The sequence below is a fragment of the Camellia sinensis genome, chromosome 7 (assembly GCF_055761805.1).
Source record: "Camellia sinensis isolate YWXY chromosome 7, ASM5576180v1, whole genome shotgun sequence".
Lineage (NCBI taxonomy): Eukaryota > Viridiplantae > Streptophyta > Magnoliopsida > Ericales > Theaceae > Camellia > Camellia sinensis.
The window spans coordinates 177,733,929-177,752,867 of record NC_138967.1 but is presented as its reverse complement, the minus strand read 5'-3'; the positions used below and the strand labels follow the sequence as shown (position 1 = coordinate 177,752,867).

Here is an 18,939-nt window from a genome sequence, read left to right as displayed (position 1 = left end):
AAGATAAACTAGTGGGAATAAAACCTACCAAAGCGGGGATAGCTCAGTTGGGAGAGCGTCAGACTGAAGATCTGAAGGTCGCGTGTTCGATCCACGCTCACCGCATTTCTATCTATTTTTTTAATTTTTATATCAAATAATAAACCCAGTATATTGGGAAAATGAGAATTGTCAGCTTGTTTGGTTCTATTTTCTCAAAAATATTTTTCAAAAAAATTTACTTTCTTATTTTTAGTATTTTTTTTGTTTTTACAGAATTTTTTTAATATTTTAAATAATTTTTTTACTTTTTAGACACACCTAACATCAATACATCTTACGTACCCAAAAAAACATCAATACATCTAAAAAGTTAAAAAAAAAATTTAAAAATTTACTAAATACCAAAAATACAAAAAAAAAATTACAAGAATTCAATATATTTTTTGTATTTTTATGTATTTATGAATTTTTTAAAATATTTTTTTATAAATTTTTTATTTTTTAGATACATCTAAGTAATGTGCATCTAAAAAAGTAAAAAAATATTTAAAATTTAAAAAATATTCACTAAAAACAAAAAAATATAAAAAATCAAAAAATTTAATTTTCAAAGAATTTAATTCAAAAAAATCAAACCAAACACGCTTATATTTTTCTTTTTCCAATTAAATGAGTCAGAAAAATTGTGGATAGAAGGATATGAGTTGGAGATTTTAAAAATCTTTTGGAGCCTTCTGATTGGTTGATGAGAGTTGGTATGAGTCACCACCACAACTTCCCAATCATGCAATCTTGACCACCCATCTTTGATTCTCACCTCCTTCACTCATATATACCACTTCTTTCTCTTCTCCCCACTTGAAGATTTGCAATTCTCATTAAAACAGTTTACTACAGAATCATCAATTCTAAGCTTTCAGAAACAAAAGCATGGCTTCAATGTTAATGGCAGCTACTGCAAGCACTAGCACTGCCCTCAGACCAACCCCTTTTCTGGGTCAAACCAGGGGACCTAATGCCAACCCTCTTAGAGATGTTGTCTCTATGGGCACTGGCAAATTCACCATGGTACCTCTCTCTCTCTCTCTCTCTGTCTCTCTGTGTGTTTGGTTATGTTTCTGTTTTTTATTTTCATTTTCAGGATATAAAACTTGTTTGGCGAACTATTTCTGAAAACAATTTTCGAATTTTTTTTTGTAAAAGCAAGCCACTTTTTTAGGACATAGCAAAAAGTTACTTTTGAAATCTGTTTTCGCATAAAAATGAAAACGATGGAAGTTCAAGCTTCTCATTGTTTTTCTTTTTGAAAATACGAAAACAAAATGAAAACAAAAACGAAGGAAATGAGAATTTGACCAAATAGGCCATTGAAGATGTGGATTAATGGTTGTGCATTGAATAGGGGAATGAATTATGGTATGGACCGGACCGACTGAAGTACTTGGGACCCTTTTCAGCTCAGACTCCGTCGTACCTCACCGGAGAATTTCCCGGCGATTATGGATGGGACACTGCTGGTTTGTCTGCTGATCCTGAGGCCTTTGCCAGGAACAGAGCTCTTGAGGTAATTTGCAGTTTTTTTGTTTTTTAAATTTTTTCATAATTTTGTATGACAAATCTATGTAATTTTTTCATAATTTTCGTAATGATTATTTTAAAATAAGAAGTCAATCATGATTATTCACATATACAGTGATATAGAAACTTGAATTAATTATGTTTTGGTCATTATGGGAAGATTAGGACACTTCTAATATGAATTATGTATCCAATACGCAATGAAAAATGTAAAAGTGCACTCAAGAAAGTGTTGGGAAAATAAAATATACAGTTTAAATTTGAATTTGGTATAGTGTAAGTCATATTAAAAATTAATTTGGTCCAAGTGTTTTATTCTGAACAATTTTTTAATAGTTTTTCATTGTTGTAAATTATAATGGAAAGCAGGTAGACATTTGCTATTGGATTGTAAATTAGTCTTAATAGAAACCATATTCACCAAAAATATAAATAAATCAATATTAGCAAATAGATGGTTAACCAACACTTCTTCTGAATCATCATAATCTCAGATTTGTGGAGAAAAAAAGATAAGAAAATAAAATGAAGTTGCAGCATTTTTTTTTTAATTAGAAAATTGAGAAACCTATGGGGGGAAAAAATGTAAAAGTAATTCTATTTCCTTTTCATTTTATTTTCCTTTAAAAAAATTTAAGATTCAAACATAATCTAATCATATAACGATTTTCAGGTCATCCACGGGCGATGGGCCATGCTCGGAGCCCTAGGCTGCATCACCCCAGAAGTCCTTCAGAAATGGGTACGGGTGGCCTTCAAAGAGCCAGTATGGTTCAAAGCCGGAGCCCAAATTTTCTCTGAAGGTGGCCTAGACTACTTGGGCAACCCTAACCTAGTACATGCCCAAAGCATCCTCGCCGTGCTGGGCTTCCAAGTTGTTCTAATGGGCCTCGTTGAGGGCTTCCGCATCAATGGCCTCCCCGGAGTAGGAGAGGGAAACAATCTCTACCCTGGTGGCCAATACTTTGACCCATTGGGTCTTGCCGATGACCCGGTCACCTTTGCCGAGCTCAAAGTGAAGGAGATCAAGAATGGGAGGCTAGCTATGTTCTCAATGTTTGGGTTCTTTGTCCAAGCTATTGTGACTGGGAAGGGCCCACTTGAGAACCTCTTGGACCACCTTGAAAACCCTGTGGCTAACAATGCTTGGGTCTATGCCACCAAGTTTGTGCCTGGGTCATAAGTTCATTGAGAATGGGTGATTGTGTAGATAGCTTGTGTTGTGCAATTATGTACTATGGATTTGGTGGTGTTGCTAGTTTTGATTATGATGAATTACCTAATTGGTGTTGAGATGACAAAAATCGAAGAGAATGAATGAGAATTTTATTTTCAAAAATCGCATTATTAATAATAAAATTAGTGTCAACATTATTCAAATGTTTGAGTTAGTTAAGAATTCTACAGAAAAATTTGATAAAATTTTCAATAGTATGTCCATCTCTTTTATTATTATTATTATTATTATTATTCACATTTTCAATCCCCCAATTCCTACCATCATAACCGAGTTAAAATAACATTCGTGTTCCATGTTGATAATAGTTGTTGGGTTTGTAAAACCTGATACATTTCACCATGTGGACCAAAAGGAAAGTTTAAGAGGTCGTGCCCCCAAGGCGAATTGTACTAAAGGTATTATAGTAATTTGTTGATGTCAAACCCTAACATATTGTTGTCGTTACAACAGCTACATTGTACTCTTCTTTCAAAGTAAAACTGATGTGAGTCATAAGGCGAGTAATTTGTCAAACCTTGTAAATTTGTAAACTTCCAAGTACTGTTAAACGCACATATTTAACACAAACCTTGCTGGAGAATGTAAGAAATAACAGCTTTTGTATAAAAGTTTCAATATACATCCTATAAATCAGTCAATAATATACAATTTATACTTAAGAAGAACATTTCTCTTCCATGTTCTCAGTACCAACTTCTAGACAACAACCTATTCACAGACTCTACAATGAGGTGAATCTTGAACCCTTTTGGCTATACACAAGCTTGTAAATCCTTCCACCATGTAATAGAGATTGGCATGACATAAAAACACAAGAATGTTCTGGAAGGTAGGGTTTCAACAACATTTATTTTTCGAGGGTACTACACTACTCTTGTTGTCTATGTCCACACCCACAATAAGATGATGTGTATAATCTAAAGCTAATTCTACATAAATCTCAAGCTTTTGAATCCCCACCAACCTTTTCCCCCTTCAGAATACCCAAGTTTGGTTATTTTTGCTTTTGCCTCTCTTAACTGAGACTTGTACTCATTCTTCCACGTCTCGAACTTGAGTCTCAGCTTCCGAAGCTCATCGTGAGGAGACCCTAATTTGACAACGGCTTTGGCCTCATCATTGAAATCCTGCTTCTTCTGCTCAAACTCCTTTGTCAGATGAGCGACAACCTTCAAAGCATCATTAGTCTCTGGTACTTCAACATTTTTAGAAGACTTCATGGGGGTGTCTCCACCGGGAGTTTGTGCTCCCATGTACATGGCATCCTCGGAATCGTAATTGCGGGGTGAAGGGGAACCATCTAGCCTCCCGAGTTGACCTGCCGTGATGGCAGCAGAGAAACTCTTCTTTGCTGCATCCAGATTTGCCTGAAGAAGATATTACAATGGTTGTATTTAGTCACGTCAGAAATTCGATTGCATACAACGGGATTCCCAAATGGTCTGAGGTAGCTAATACAAAAGCACTACTTTTTTTTCCCCTCACAGATTAGATTAGCAAGCTTTACAAAATAGATGGTTGAAACACAACTGCATCTATATGTTGTCATTCTCAGCTAAAGATACATTATAAACATTAGATATTCTTCTCTCTTCTCAGAATTCAATTTCCATCGTGTTTTGAAGATTTTTTTCTAATTTTTAGCATCGCACAATAGTCCAGGAAGCAACAGAAACAAATCATGACTGTGCTAAAAGAGAATTAACAGCCTATGTGCTAGTTGGAGATCAGCTAACACCATGTCAATGTAAATGTAACAGAAAATCTCCATATCACTTGACTGTTATTGGTTGCTATTAAGTCCTAATTTCTCTTTGTTTGCTTGGTCCTAGTTCTAGAATAGCTCGTAATTCTTTCATTGTTTCCTTACAGATTTAGCTAAATGTGTTTTCACATGTCCCATGACACATGATAATATATGTTCACATCTGTCCACACGTGTAATGTCAGTCATGAAAAATGATCAAGATCCACCATCGATGGCTCCTATCCAATAGTCCAGTGACCAATTTAATGAGTGAGTTACAATCATCCAATTTACTTCTCTTTTCAAATTTTTACTCTCTCCCAGTATTAATATTTTCATTTGGCTGACTAACAATATATATATATATATATATGTACACAGTGCCAACCGTTTACGTATTTATAAACATGCAAACTTACTTGCAAAGATTCAATCTGATTCTTCCACATCTCCTCCATCGATTTCATCTTTGCCTCATGCTCTGACCATTTTGCCTCAAATTGATCTAGCTGCTCCAGTAATGCATCATTTTCCTGTTCCTTTTGCTCTAGAGTAGCTTCTGCCTTCGACATGCGCTGTTGAAGCTCTTCTAGAACTGCAGGCAGAACAATACCATCCTCTTGCAACACCTCCTGCTAAATGTCCAAAACATTTACAAAACATTAACATTACTTGATTTTCCATTCATAACCATGTTCTTAACTTAAATTTTTATACTCAGAAGATGTATGTGCATGTGGCTGTCTGCAATCAATACTAATAAGGAATGAAAAGGGGGAGAAACTTTCAGAGTAATGGGTGCATCTTAATGAGTACCTTAACTTCTGAAATCTTGCTCCTTTGCCTTCGTTTTGCCTTGTCAGCATTTGACTTTTTCAATCTCTGCAGGTGAATAAAATGCCTTTGGGCCAACCACCCACGAATTACTGCAGAAACAAAACACAAGGATTTAGTATAAAACTAAGCAATTAAACAGCCAGAGACTTGTCCAATGAATACCATGAATTTTACCAGATTGTAAATGGATGATCGCCCTCCTCTGTTTTTCAAGTGTCTTGAGAGCAGCCTGATCTCTCATGTTTTTCAACAAACCATACTCCCTTCTATAATTTTCACCACGGATAACTACAAAATTAAAAAACATTTATTAAATAATTGAAACCTGTGTGATTGTAAAATACATAAAAGGCGGAGGCTCTTTTGAATCAATAGAATCCATATAACTGAAAGATATAGACTCCAACCCAAGATAAGTAGGTCCATTTGGAACTTCTAAGCCTAAACATGTTTCAAGACACAGATCCTGAAGAGATTCTACATTACAACCTTTTATTTTCCTAGAATGGAGCACAGACAAAGCTAAAATAAAAAAAGTAGCAAAATACCCTCTTCTATACAAAACAGCCAAAGAAAATTCATATGCCTTACATGATTGCAGTGCTGTCACTCCTTTCTTGAGTTCATGGAATTGATGACGAACACGTTGACCACGAAATCTTTTCTGCACCTCGAGTGTGCCATGGAGAACTTGTTTTCTTGTATCCTCTAATGCAGCAATCTATTAAACACACCAAAGAAAACCAATGTGCAGGGAAATATTGCTTCAATTAGAAAGAACTATTTTATAGCTTAGCAGGTCAACATAGAATTTGTTTGAAGTTCTGAGTTACCTGTAACTAAATACTACTCCAAAAATTCAAGTAGGCGAATTTCTTAGTCAGGTTTAGAGCAGGATTTCTCCTTCATTCCTTTTTTTTTTTTTTTTTTTTGGTTGAAGTTTTTGTTTTTGAAACACAACCCATAATTTCCAGGGCATTTCATGTAATGAAAAGTCCCATTGATTTTTCTGCCAAAAATAATGTTTCCAGCATGCTAATGAAAATATACCAATTTTGCGACAAATTATACTTTCTAATATTGTTTTCCGGTACAAAGAATACATTTTTAAACTGCAGAAAGATCCTTGATCACCTAAATACCTTCATCCTTTTTAAGTTGAAAACCACAGTTATGATGCAGTAATAGGACTAATAAAGACAACGTTAAGGACCTCTTGAAGATATATATAAACTCACCTGTCCTGTTCTAAAGTACAATTTTGTATAACCAACTTGGTACATATCAGGGAGGATGTCAAATTGCTGCAGTACGGCCACTGATATGCTTAATGGATCCTGACAGGCACGGTGATCCTCTGAAAGTAGGAAACCATATCTTCTGGCAAATTCTTGATGTGTCACTCGAGTAGGATAGCCAGATCTTGAGATCCGGACAACCTCCAGAACTCCACAACACCTGAGTTGCTCTAAGACAAGATCATTTTCAAACATGCCCGGAAGCTGCTTATTATTTGGTTTAATGCAACGTATGAAGTGTGGTGTGGAGCTCTCCAACTGCTGCATCAATTTAAATAATTGACCCTACAAGCATACCAGAGAGGCAAATTTTATTTTGCATAACATAATTGATGCAATAAAGCATATTCCATTGCACTGAAACACACTATATCTTTTTTATTTTTGTTTTTGTCTGTTTATTATTAATCCTGAGATATTCATGTCATTACAGAAACAAAAAGGACCTGGCCATTTGACCCAAAAACTTGTGTGCACTCAAGAATGTTTAAAAATAACCACATCAACAAGTAAAAGCTTCTACAAGTTCTCGTAATCTTCAAATTTGGTTTCAGAAGACAGTTGCTTGAAATTTATATGACGCAGTAGTTTTAAGTAAGTACAGCTGCATATATACCAAATTCAAAAATAAATAAATAAATAAATAAATAATCAGAAGTATCTACCTTGAATTTTGTGCCAACGCTTTGCTTCTGGGAATCAGAAACACCCATATGGTGGAAAGGGCTGGCTGGTTTCAAAAATTGGTTAAGCATATTGGAGGCAAACAACTGAGGTAGCCGGCAACTGCATGATGAAAGGAGTTGAAGGGTATCAGAGTGCAGTGAATCTCTGTTCTTTTCCAAGAAGCCACTTGTGCCATACAGAACCTAAATAATATTTATAAAAATAAAAAATAAAAACACAGTGTAAGTATTCATACTGCAAAGGTCCAAAGTGCATTTTGAATATCAACTTTATTGTTGCCTCAAGTGCTTTTCCCATTCGTTGGACATTTTCTTAGTAATTACACTAACATCATAATTGAAAAGAGACACCAATTGAGCTGTAAGTTTCCGATTAATTCCAGCTAACCCATATCTAAACGTACCTCTCCAGCATAATGGCGAATACTGAAAGCTCCACCTCTTTCTCCTTTAAAGCAAGGATTGCCATTCAAGTGTTGCTTAAGCTTATTAGCAAAGGTCAAATCAGTGGCCTTGGGGAAATTTGATTCCTCATCCAACAAAGATATTAGCCCTATAGGTTTCTGCAAAATGCATAGCAATGAAGCCATGAATACACAATCCACCACACATGAAAGAGTGACTTGAAATATGAAAATCTATATTTAGGTTTCATATGATAAGATAGTATCAAAGAGATGAGAACTTATTATATAATTAGCGCTTCAATTGACAATTGGGAACCAAAATTTTCCATATTTTATTCTATTTGCAACTTCAGTTTACAATAAACAGTATTACATCAACAAGAACATGGCTTGAATTAGGCAAAGAGGGCTTAAAAACAGAAATACCTTCTCAACGAGATCCAAACAGACTTGGTTGTCTTCAAAATCTACTTTGGTCCAATCAATACCATCCGATTCATATTCCTAGAAACAAAATAAACAAGTTTGAACATTAATATTCTGATATATTTAGTTTGCTACAAGTTCTTTGAAGAGTTTCAAAAAAAATTGTTGTCCTCCTAAATTGACTTCATGAGCAGGAAGAATTTGATACAACCTTGAAATCCACCAGAAGTGTCTTCAACTGTGTTTCCCATTAGGTACATCACATTCATATTCATTTTTGTGGTTCTTTATATACTAAATTCAAGTTGATCTTTTCTTTTAGAAAAATTTTAAGGGGGGAAAATAAACTAATAGGAAGAAACTCTTGTTAGATAATTTCCTCAAAAAGTAACAGCGTAGATATGAGATGCTCACCTCCTGCTCCAGTTTAAACAGATGCCGATTGAAATGCTGTTGCAGTCTCTCATTCGCATAGTTTATACAAAACTGTTCGAAGCTATTCTTCTGTACATTAGCAGATGAAATTATCCAATGTCAGACAATTGCATTGTGTTTATAGATGTCAATAAACATATAAATTCAAATTACAAACCTTAAATGACTCGAAACCATAGATATCCAGGATACTTATGGATCTCCCAGTACACCGTTTTCCCAATGCAAGCAACTTATTAATTCCTTCAACTAGCCAGTCAAACAAGCTTGCATAGATGAATTTCGCCAAAGCATCTCTTGTCTCAATTGCCTGAGTAAAAGAAAATAATGGGTTCCATGTTAGAAGTATGTGGACCAACTACCAAGAATTTGTGTGCGCATGTGAATGTATATGATTAGGCACATATATAATATATGTATCTAATACTATGTATACATTCAGAATCTCAGACACAACATAATTGTGTGTGTGTGTGTGTGTGTGGGAGAGAGAGAGAGAGAGAGAGAGAGTTATAATACAAATATTTTGCAGACCTTCTGCAACGTTAACTTTTTGGAGAAAATATCCTTCCCAGCTTTGATTCTATGGGTAGATAAAGCTAACATCAGGTCCTCAGTGCTGCAACCCATCAATCTAGCAGCACTGGTAACAGCTGCCAAAAGAAAGAAGAAGAAATAAGCTTTGGTGCTTTAATATAAAGTCCGCATTTTTTTTTTTTCTCCAAAAAAAAAAAAAAAAAAATTATAATGAATCTGTGCATTATTGACAGGTAGACATGCACAAGAAACATACACAATAAGATTTTTCATTAGTAGTCAGGGTTGAACTCTATATGGCAATCAAAGACAGATTTGCAGGACTCCTTGCCTGGAGGAACATGCACAGCTTTTTACATATATCCAACAAAAGCTGACACTGAAAATTAGTGCAGTACATATTTTCCACCAAAACAATTCAGTCTTGCACATCTAACTATTTGAAATTATCACCTACAAAACTTGTAAGAAAAGTTTTCCAGAACCCACTTTAGGGTTCATTTGGGAAGAATGTTGGCTTTTGGCTTTTTGGCTATTTTAGCCTAGGGCTAAAAAGCCTCGTTTAAGATGAGTTTTTTGGTTTTTTTGACTTTTGTGAGAGAAAAATTGTAATGATTATGGGTTGGATGTGATGTTTTGTCTTATTAAGTTAAAAAGCTTATTTTGTTTTTTTATGACTATTTTAGCCAAAAAGCCTGGGGCTAAAACTTCCCAAACGAAGGCTTAATGAGATGAATGCAGGATTTGTTACTATTTGTTAAAAGCAAAGTGAGGAGCTATTAGAGGGTATGTCTTCAACTTTGCGGCAATTGCATTTCAGTGGGACAGTGAAAGAATAATTGCACTACAGATGGAATCTTCATTGGTGCATGTCTTGACATACAGGAAAGACTTGTGCCATACACAGGAGCGACTTGCACCTCATGAAAATGGGGGGCAAAATATAAAAAAATAAAAAATTCCACTGTCCCACTTATTTGAGATTTCCCCAATAAACATTTAGAATACCAAAATATAGACCTTACCTTCATCAGCCACTACTTCCACATGATTTTCATTGTCAATTACTTGAAATGATGTGTTTCCCAGCCATAACACTGCAGCAAGCATTTCAAAGGCATTTTCTTGATCTTCTTTGCTAATTTGAACAGTATCAAAGGCTTCCTGTAAAAAATAAAAAATAAAAATACTTACAGTTAAAATTTCAGTAAATGGAAGACAGAGAGAACCAAGAGAAATTTCAATCTTTAGTGAAGTCAAATGGTTAAGTTACCATAAGCATTTGAAAATTCCGAGCATCATCAACATCATCGATGACCAAGCAGTCACTCTGATTTAGATAATTATACACACTTGCCGTTTTTAGGTTCAGTCTATCTGCAAAAACAAAAAAATATACATGATGCTAAGTAAGAGGCCATAAATTCTCTCAGGCTTTAATTTAAAAGCTAATATAGAAAACCCTGCCATATCTGATTAGAAACGCACGGTGGAGAGCTCTAGCTTAAACCAAACCAAGCCTTAAGTCCCATCAAATGGGGTCGGCAAACTAGGATTCATTATCCGGACGGCTTTTTTACGCATTGGTTGTCGGCTACCTAACACACAACTCTCCTCCTTTACCTAGGCTTCGGACCAGCGGAGTTGTTAAACAACCCCAGCAGAGAGCTCTAGCTTCTCAGCAAAAAATATATTTGTGGACCAAAAATCTGTGGTGCAAATTCCAACCATCAAAGTTGCAGCCAGCTGCTATATATATAGCAACACTGCAGGTGGCATAAAAAATCCACCAGTCATGATTTCAGAACTTCATAAAGCCGAAGTCTAATTTGCCCATAAAATATATGAATATATTTAGAGGCTTTAGCTACATTTCAATGACACAACTAATATAGACACTTTCATTGCATCAACAGATGCAATATGAATGCTCATTGCACAAGTGGTGCCACACCAATAGTCACATAACTTGTAACTTTTGGATATCCTGGTATTGGAACCCAACATGTCTATCAAAAGCCATAACTGTAATACCCATTTCTAGTTAAATAGAACTAAAGGCACTGCACAAATGGAATAATTATGGGATGTAATGAACAACCTTTGAGGCTTGATGGAGCACCAGCACAAAGTTGGTAGAAGATATGGTACGACCTTTCTTCATGGGTGAGCTGAACCACTCTTGACTGCTCAAAGAAAGCATGAAAAACTTTCAAAAACAAAACCAAAAAAACAAAAAAAAAAAAGGAAGACAAAACAAAAACAAAAAAAACAAAAACATCAAAACATGAAAATGACATCAAACAGGCCCTTACCTTTTCGAGCAGAACTATCCACAGTTATTGTAGGAGTTGATGTTTTACAGCAGATTATGCCACAAAATAAATCAAGTTAGTAAACACAATTGAAATGGTGCCACAAGATCAAGTTTGTTTTTAGCAACTTTCCAATGTAAACATGCTTACAGGTCTGGATTTGAGCACCACATATTTTCCCTGTTGAACTAAAATGAATCTCAATCAACTTTCCCTGCACAATATCAGGATCATGTGTGAGTGGGTTGATTTGTATATCTTTTGAAGTATTATTCAAATCAAGGGGTAGTACTCATCAAGAATGTTTAAATTACAATGCACAATAAATGTAGGAGTGCATCATGTTTGGAAGAAGGGAAGTGGAGGCTGGAACACAGACAGAGAGAGAGAGAGAGAGACTCACAAATCGGCTAGAGTTGTCATTCCTGGAAGTTTTTGCATTCCCAAATGCTTCCAGTACAGAGCTTGTCTGGAGGATTTCACTTTCTACCCCACCACTGCCACCACCAAGAGCAGCCAGGTATTGCATTGCAACTTTTGCTGTTTCCGTTTTCCCAGCTCCACTTTCCCCACTATAAGATAGATATCAATGATTTCTCAGGGACATGCTATGTAGAATTAGTGAAACACAAAATCTCATGGTACATGAAAACTAAACTATAGAAGAGTGCCACAAAAGGAAAGCATGGGAAGCATCAATACAGCATCAAGAGGAGAGTCTCCACTTAATGGACCTCGAACACACACAAAAAGGCATTTCAACTAACCTTATGATGATGGATTGGTTTTTTTCATCTGCAAGATCAATGATAAGAGTAAAGTAAGAAATGAATTCTTTAGTAACAAGTATAAATAGATTAATTTCTTTCTCAAATTCCTTCAAGCATGGTTTAACTCACCTCTCATCATCTCATTATAGGCAGTATCTGCTATAGCAAAAACATGAGGCTTGTTAAGAAGCTTCTTCCTATAAGCCGTGACAAAATCCTTTCCATAACATTGGACAGCTTTGAAGGGATTGACTGCTATTAAAACCGGTCCTGCTTTACTCTACAAGAAACAAGCACAAGCATGGGTCAAACAAAAGGAAAAGGGAAACTCAATTTGGTTGGGATGGAAATAAAATGTCATAATTATGCATACATAAATACTATCATGAGAATATCTGTACTGAAGGTTGTGAAGAACTGATGGCTCATTCAAATAACTGAGCTGTATGAGATCATCCACGCCCTCAAGGATGTCTGGATTTGCAGGATGGAGCTCTCCTGTCGACACTTTCACAACCTGTAGTAATAACAAGATGTAAGTAAAAGTGTTTTAAAACAGTTATAAGATTTAAAAAGGCGTGCAGAATTTATGAACTCACAGTTCGATCTAACAGCAAAACAGTTGCTTTTGCCCCTAAAGTTGATTGTATATGTCCCAACTGCCACTGCCCCTTTGGGACCCGACACCAAACACGAAGTTTCTGAAACAAATTATTCATAATGTCAGTGATTGTCAACTAAATGAATAATCTTTAGGAAAAACACATGTACCGTTGTGAGCAATATTGAAAACCAACTACACAAGCAATGGGAAAATATGCTATTGCCGGGGAAAAACCAAACAAAAAATAAAAATAAAATAATCACACAAATTATTGTCCAAGACCTGAACACCTATCCTGTGTCCAATAAAAAATCAAGCACATAGATATAATATTCCTGACACGATTAAAATCGAGACATTTACACATATTGAAAGAGGTACAATATATACAAGGTCTCAAAGAATTTAATTTAAAAAACAAAACAAAACAAAAACAAAAACAAAAACAAACAAACAAACATTCTTTGAAGTGTCCTAATTAATGTGCTTTATAAATCTTTCACAAAGATTCTCATAAAGAAAGAATTGAAGATGAAATAGAGACTATGATTTATAGACTTTTTGCAAAACATAATGAAAGATAAGGGGTTTTGATTGATCAAAAAAGAAGAAGAACTAGTCAAAAACATGATATGGGTGATCAACAATTGAAATCTTGAATGAACATGTTGGTATATCACATAACACAAGCAAGTAAACAGATATGAGAAATGTAACAAAACAACACAATTTGATCAAGGGTTTTTACCTCTAGATGGATATGAGATTAAATCTAATAAAAGAACACAATTTGACGAAGGGTTTTTACCACTAGACAAAAATGAGATTAAATGTAATAAAACAACACAATTTGATCAAGGGTTTTTACCTTACCTTTAGACAGAAAGGAGAGTAAATGTAATAAAACAACACAATTTGATCAAGGGTTTTTACATTCTATGGGTTGTTTGGGATGATCTAAATAAGTGTACTTTTGGATTTTTTACGAAAAAACGTAAAATATGGGTTGGATTTGAAGTGATGTGATAGAGAGATGATGTATTTTAAATAAGATGATGTGACTTAAATAAGATAGTGACTTTTTGACTTTTTAGCTTTTTGGAGTTATGCCAAACTAAAGCCTAAATGTTATAAAACAACACAATTTGATCAAAGGTTTTTACCTCTAGACAGAAATGAGATTAGTGTGATAAAAAAATAAATAAATAAAAAAACACAATTTGATCAAGAGTTTTTACCTTTAGACTGAAATTAAATTAAATCTAATAAAAGAACACAATTTGATCAAGGGTTTTTACATTTAGACCGAAATGAGATTAAATGTAATAAAATAACTCAACTTGATCAAGGGCTTTTAACTTCAGACAGAAATGAGATTAAATGTAACAAAACAACACAAGTTGACCAAGAGTTTTTACCTCTAGACAGAAGTGAGATTAAATGTAACAAAACAACACAATTTGATCAAGGATTTTTACCTTCTTAATAAAATAACCAATGTTGTCATCCCACTCAGACTCCCGAAACCTCGGCATCGATGGCAAATGCTCAGTCGCCAAATTTGCACGGTTTGTTTCCTCTAACCTCACTTCACCTTCCTTCTCTTCCGCCACCGTAACATACGGCGATTGATCGGGAAGCTCTCTGTACTTTTTACTCCCAAAACTACAATCCCTAGCTTTTTTAACCTCTTTCTTTTTACTAGATTGTTTAGACAAGTTCGCCGGAGATTCCCCGCCGGCGATCACATCAATGTTCGCCGGCAAGATTATTCTGGCGGAGGGAAGCCGAGCCCTAGAAATCGGCCTCACCGGCAACGCCGGCGGCGAGTCCTCCTGCCGGTCTTCCTTGTCCCTCCGCCGGAGCGTATCCAGCATTTCCTCTAACAAACTCAGAGGCTGCGGCGACACCGATAACATGATTGGTTGTATAGTATCTCAGTATCTCAAATTTCAACCGATTGAAATGAGAAAAAATTTATAACAATTAGAGATTTTGAATTAAAAGTGTTTTTTGAAAACAAAACTATGAAGTATTGTCAAATTTGAGTAATGTATGATGAATTTAGGGGATTTGGATTGAATGAGTGAAGTTTGTGATTGTTGCGAATTTGGTGAGTCTATCTATATGAGTTTTTTTGAAAGTGTTTTTTGAAAACAGAACTGCAAGTATGAGCTGTAAAAGGATGGGTATGTGAGTTGATGAAAAACGTTATGTGAAAACAAGTCTAAATTGGGAGGTTTACACGTCGGAGGATTGATGGATTAATGGCAGAAACAGAAATTATCTCGTTAAAATGAAGCTGGTTGGTTGCTGTGGCTGTTTTTTTACAACAAAGTTAGTACTTCTGTTTTCCAAAAAAACAGACTGGTTTGATAGTTTTGTTTCTTTTATAAAAGTTTACTAAAAATGCGAAATTATTTATATGATTTTAAAAATTACATCTCACTCATTAAATTTTTAATTTTATAATAAATAATATCTTTTATAAATAAATTATTAAATTAATTAATAATTTTTAATAATATTACAAATTTATTTAAATTAATAATTAAGTTAATTTTATTATTACATAGAAGAATAATGAGAAATTTTATTTTTCCAATAAACCTGTTAAATAAAGAAATCTGACAATGGGATATTTATAGTTTTTTAAACGATATGAAACAATTCGTATTTTAAACAAATATTAAGAGGAGTATTTGTATTTTTTTTTTTACTTATGTTTTTTTGAAAATAATTTTTAAAAAGGGTAAATTACACTGATACTTCTAAGATTTCTTTTAATATAGATTCTTTCTTCACGTTTGAAAAAATACACTTATCTCCTATCAAATTAAAATGACATATTTGCCCCTTAGTCTTTATACATATAAAATAATATTGATATTTTATTCATGTCAGTTCAAAAGAAATAATAATCATCTTTTTTAGTTTAACTCACACAAAAAAATAAATTTTTTATTTTTCGTGTTTTTTATTTTTATTGATTTTTTTAATATTTTAAGTATATTTTTTTATTTTTTAGATGCACCTAATCTATATATACTTGAGAAATATAATATTTTGTGATTTTTTTTTTAAATTCACCAAATACAAAATTACAAAAATTCAGTAATACTGTAATAAATGTGAATGACGGTATTTGATAATATAGTAATAAATGCGAGTGAATAGACAAGAAAGGAAAATGATGATGGAAATAAAAATGAAAAATTCTGTTCGTATATAAAAATTTATACAAAAAATATCATAAAATATTATGATAGTGATGTTATCGTAAATATGAATCATGTTTATGAGTGTTTTATTTAAAGTGAAAAGTCGCCATTAAACTATATCATTATGTTTGAAAATTTTATATAAAATTTATGTTTGTATATCATCCCTCAATGAGAATATGTTCATGTAGAATTTAATAATAGAAAGTTGTAGAATGCAATCATGATGATAAGAAGAAAAAATAGTAAGAAAAATGGTAAAATAATAAGAAAACTTTAAAACATGACATCAACAATTCAATAGGTAATTTGCAATGAGATTATAAATCTCAAGAAGGAAAATACAATTTTTCAAACGTGAGGAAGAATCTGTATTAAATAAAAATCTTAGGAATATAAGTGTAATTTACCCTTTAAAAAATGAAAACACTCGTTATTTTATTTTTGTAGGAAAATAGTTCGAGAGAATTTTCAAAATAATTTTTATTATTTACTGAAATTGTTTTTTTTAAATATTTTTTAATGTTTCTTTTAAAATTGTTGTTTTTAAAATATTTTCACATTAATATTTTTTGAAACTTCATTTTAATAATTTTACTAAAAGGAAAGAAAATAAATCTAGAAACCCGTAAATTAGTCACATAGGTGGGTAAATTTTTCAAAATGGGTCATGCTTACAAATTTTATATTTTGTTTTGTATATCTTTACAAAAAAAAATAAAAAATACAACCAAATAAATACATAAATATCTATTATGAATACATAAATTAATCATAGAAAAATAAATAGAATATAAGCGAATGAACAAGATTTTACAAAGTTTGTTAATAAGAATTCACTTTTAAAATAGAATAGAATCAAAACGAACAAGATCTTACAAAGTTTGTTAATGAGAATTCACTTTTAAAATATTATCTGTGCATATATGTTTTGTGTCTCATTTTATGATCAATTTCTGTTAGTAGACTTATTCAATAAAAGACTCGATTGTAGCCCAAATGATCATAGAGATGGTATTCAAGTGCCATAGTGACATTTTAGTTTCGAGTCTATAAAAAGTTATTGGATTGCATTATAATTTCACTACTAACATACTAATGTTATGTTTATCAAAAAAAAAAAATATATTCTTGAAACTTGCATGGTCAAGTACAAAAATATTAGAGCTAATGTCTCAAATTCAAATCACTCTATGAGGCTATTAAAGGTTTGTATAAATTTGAATTTTTTTCTGGGTAAGGATTTGTTTGGGAAGTGATTTTTTTAGTAATTTTTAAACTTTTTTTAATTAGAATATAAAGTGAAAAAAAATAAAAGTGCTTTATAATAATTTTTTAACAAAAAAAAAAACTACAAAATATAGAAAGTTTATATTACATTTTTAATTTTTGAATAAATTAACCTGTTGCGAAACGACCGGTCAATATATTTGTTGAGATTCCTCTGATAGGGAACAGAATCTAATAATTTAATGTAACAAATGTGGATAATAAAATAAGTAAAATTAACGGGCACAAACACAAGTACTCCGGAACTAGACCAAATGGCGGGAATCCCAGACTAGCAGACTTGTGTGAAATTACTTTCCTAGTTTCTGAATGGATTATTTTAATAATTTTTAATTTTTTAATTAAAATATAAAATAAAAAAAAATAGATTTGAGATAATTTTTTAATGTTTTACAAAAATATATATAAAAAATAGAGGAAAAATTATTTTTTTGACATTTTTATATAATTCGTTAATTTTTTGCCTTTTAATAACTTTTTAATTTTTAAACTAAAAAATAATATTCCTAAAGGAGGCTAGACATGCCAAATATCCATTTTCTATTTGTTTTGGCAATAAATTATTAATACACCCATGAAGTTTTTTTTGAAAATTACAAATACCTCTATGTTAGAATTTTTTATTTTACAAAATTAATAAAAAAAATTAAAATTTTAACTACTCTTCTACGCAATAATAAAAGTGCTAGAATTATTAATTGAAATGTATTTATAAAATCATTAAAAATTATTAACTGACTTAAGATTTATTAATAAAATAAGTCATTTATTCTGATATTAAAATTTGAGAGAACGGGATGTAATTCTTAAATAATTCATATTTTAAGTAAATTTCAATAAATATATTTATAATTTATTCGTTTTTTTAAATCCTAAAAATTCTCATTGCCAGTTTGGATGGCAAGTTTATCCAAAAACAGAATATATATATATAAAAACAAAAGAAAAGAAAGATATATTTTCCTCATCAATAATTGTTAAAATTTCATAGACATAAAAATGAAATTACAACTATTATTCACTCTCTGGAAAGAAAAAAATAATGTTCAGGTAGTGAATACTAGTGGTATTTTCTTTTTGCAACTATTACTAACATTTCACCAAGTTTTGTGGTATTCTCTAAACCACATATATTTCTAGATCTTATAATTCCAAACTTTTCAAAATACCTTGATTGCAACTCAAGGTTTGTTTTTTTGTTTTCGGTACATTGGTGTAAGAGGGGCTAATTTGAGCCCACTAAATTATTTAGGCCCAATAGCCCAAGATTAGTGGGCCCGAATTCATCGCAAGTCCAAGAATCGGTGGGCCCAGATTTATCGCCATTAAACGGATTGAATCGCTCTAAGCCTCGAAAGGGTTCGGATCCACGAACCTAGAGACTTACTCGGGCCCGGACTCGAAAGGGTATTAAGCAAGCCTAGAGATCCGAGGCACTCGGACTCGAAAGGATTCGGATCCACGAATCTAGAGATCCGAAGTACTTGGCTTCGAACGGATTCAGACGCAATCTAGAAGTCGCTCCGTTAATGAGTCCCAGAACACTTGCGGGCTCGGAGCTTTCCG

At 32.9% G+C, this 18,939-nt stretch overlaps 2 protein-coding genes and 1 non-coding gene across 3 annotated transcripts; 2 read left to right on the top strand and 1 right to left on the bottom strand.

Moving 5' to 3' along the window:
• Positions 1-32: 32 nt before the first annotated feature.
• TRNAF-GAA (transfer RNA phenylalanine (anticodon GAA)) lies at positions 33-105 on the top strand. Its single transcript has one exon. It is a non-coding gene; the product is annotated as a tRNA-Phe (tRNA).
• A 706-nt stretch (positions 106-811) lies between these two features.
• LOC114265239 (chlorophyll a-b binding protein 13, chloroplastic) lies at positions 812-2,940 on the top strand. Its single transcript, XM_028206006.2, has 3 exons — positions 812-1,050; positions 1,385-1,546; positions 2,234-2,940. The coding sequence occupies exons 1-3, from the start codon at positions 913-915 to the stop codon at positions 2,741-2,743; spliced, it is 810 nt and encodes a 269-aa protein (XP_028061807.2). The 5' UTR covers positions 812-912; the 3' UTR covers positions 2,744-2,940.
• A 466-nt stretch (positions 2,941-3,406) lies between these two features.
• LOC114265238 (myosin-2) lies at positions 3,407-14,914 on the bottom strand. Its single transcript, XM_028206005.2, has 23 exons — positions 14,341-14,914; positions 12,858-12,959; positions 12,632-12,775; positions 12,388-12,538; positions 12,256-12,283; positions 11,892-12,060; positions 11,639-11,702; positions 11,489-11,502; positions 11,275-11,359; positions 10,447-10,550; positions 10,199-10,337; positions 9,171-9,289; positions 8,794-8,946; positions 8,616-8,705; positions 8,202-8,279; positions 7,773-7,931; positions 7,348-7,551; positions 6,623-6,967; positions 5,976-6,105; positions 5,559-5,672; positions 5,364-5,473; positions 4,967-5,179; positions 3,407-4,167 (listed from the first exon to the last, which is right to left on the bottom strand). The coding sequence occupies exons 1-23, from the start codon at positions 14,779-14,781 to the stop codon at positions 3,730-3,732; spliced, it is 3,594 nt and encodes a 1,197-aa protein (XP_028061806.2). The 5' UTR covers positions 14,782-14,914; the 3' UTR covers positions 3,407-3,729.
• Between the last annotated feature and the right edge of the window lie 4,025 nt (positions 14,915-18,939).

Coding starts and splice junctions, on each gene's coding strand:
- LOC114265238 (XM_028206005.2), bottom strand. CDS start 14,781: ATGTTATCGGTGTCGCCGCAGCCTCTGAGTTTGTTAGAGGAAATGCTG. Junction 11,703..11,891: donor ATGACAACTCTAGCCGATTT/GTGAGTCTCTCT, acceptor GATATTGTGCAG/GGAAAGTTGATTGAGATTCA. Junction 4,168..4,966: donor ATCAGATTGAATCTTTGCAA/GTAAGTTTGCAT, acceptor TATCTTCTTCAG/GCAAATCTGGATGCAGCAAA.
- LOC114265239 (XM_028206006.2), top strand. CDS start 913: ATGGCTTCAATGTTAATGGCAGCTACTGCAAGCACTAGCACTGCCCTC. Junction 1,051..1,384: donor GCACTGGCAAATTCACCATG/GTACCTCTCTCT, acceptor TGCATTGAATAG/GGGAATGAATTATGGTATGG. Junction 1,547..2,233: donor CCAGGAACAGAGCTCTTGAG/GTAATTTGCAGT, acceptor AACGATTTTCAG/GTCATCCACGGGCGATGGGC.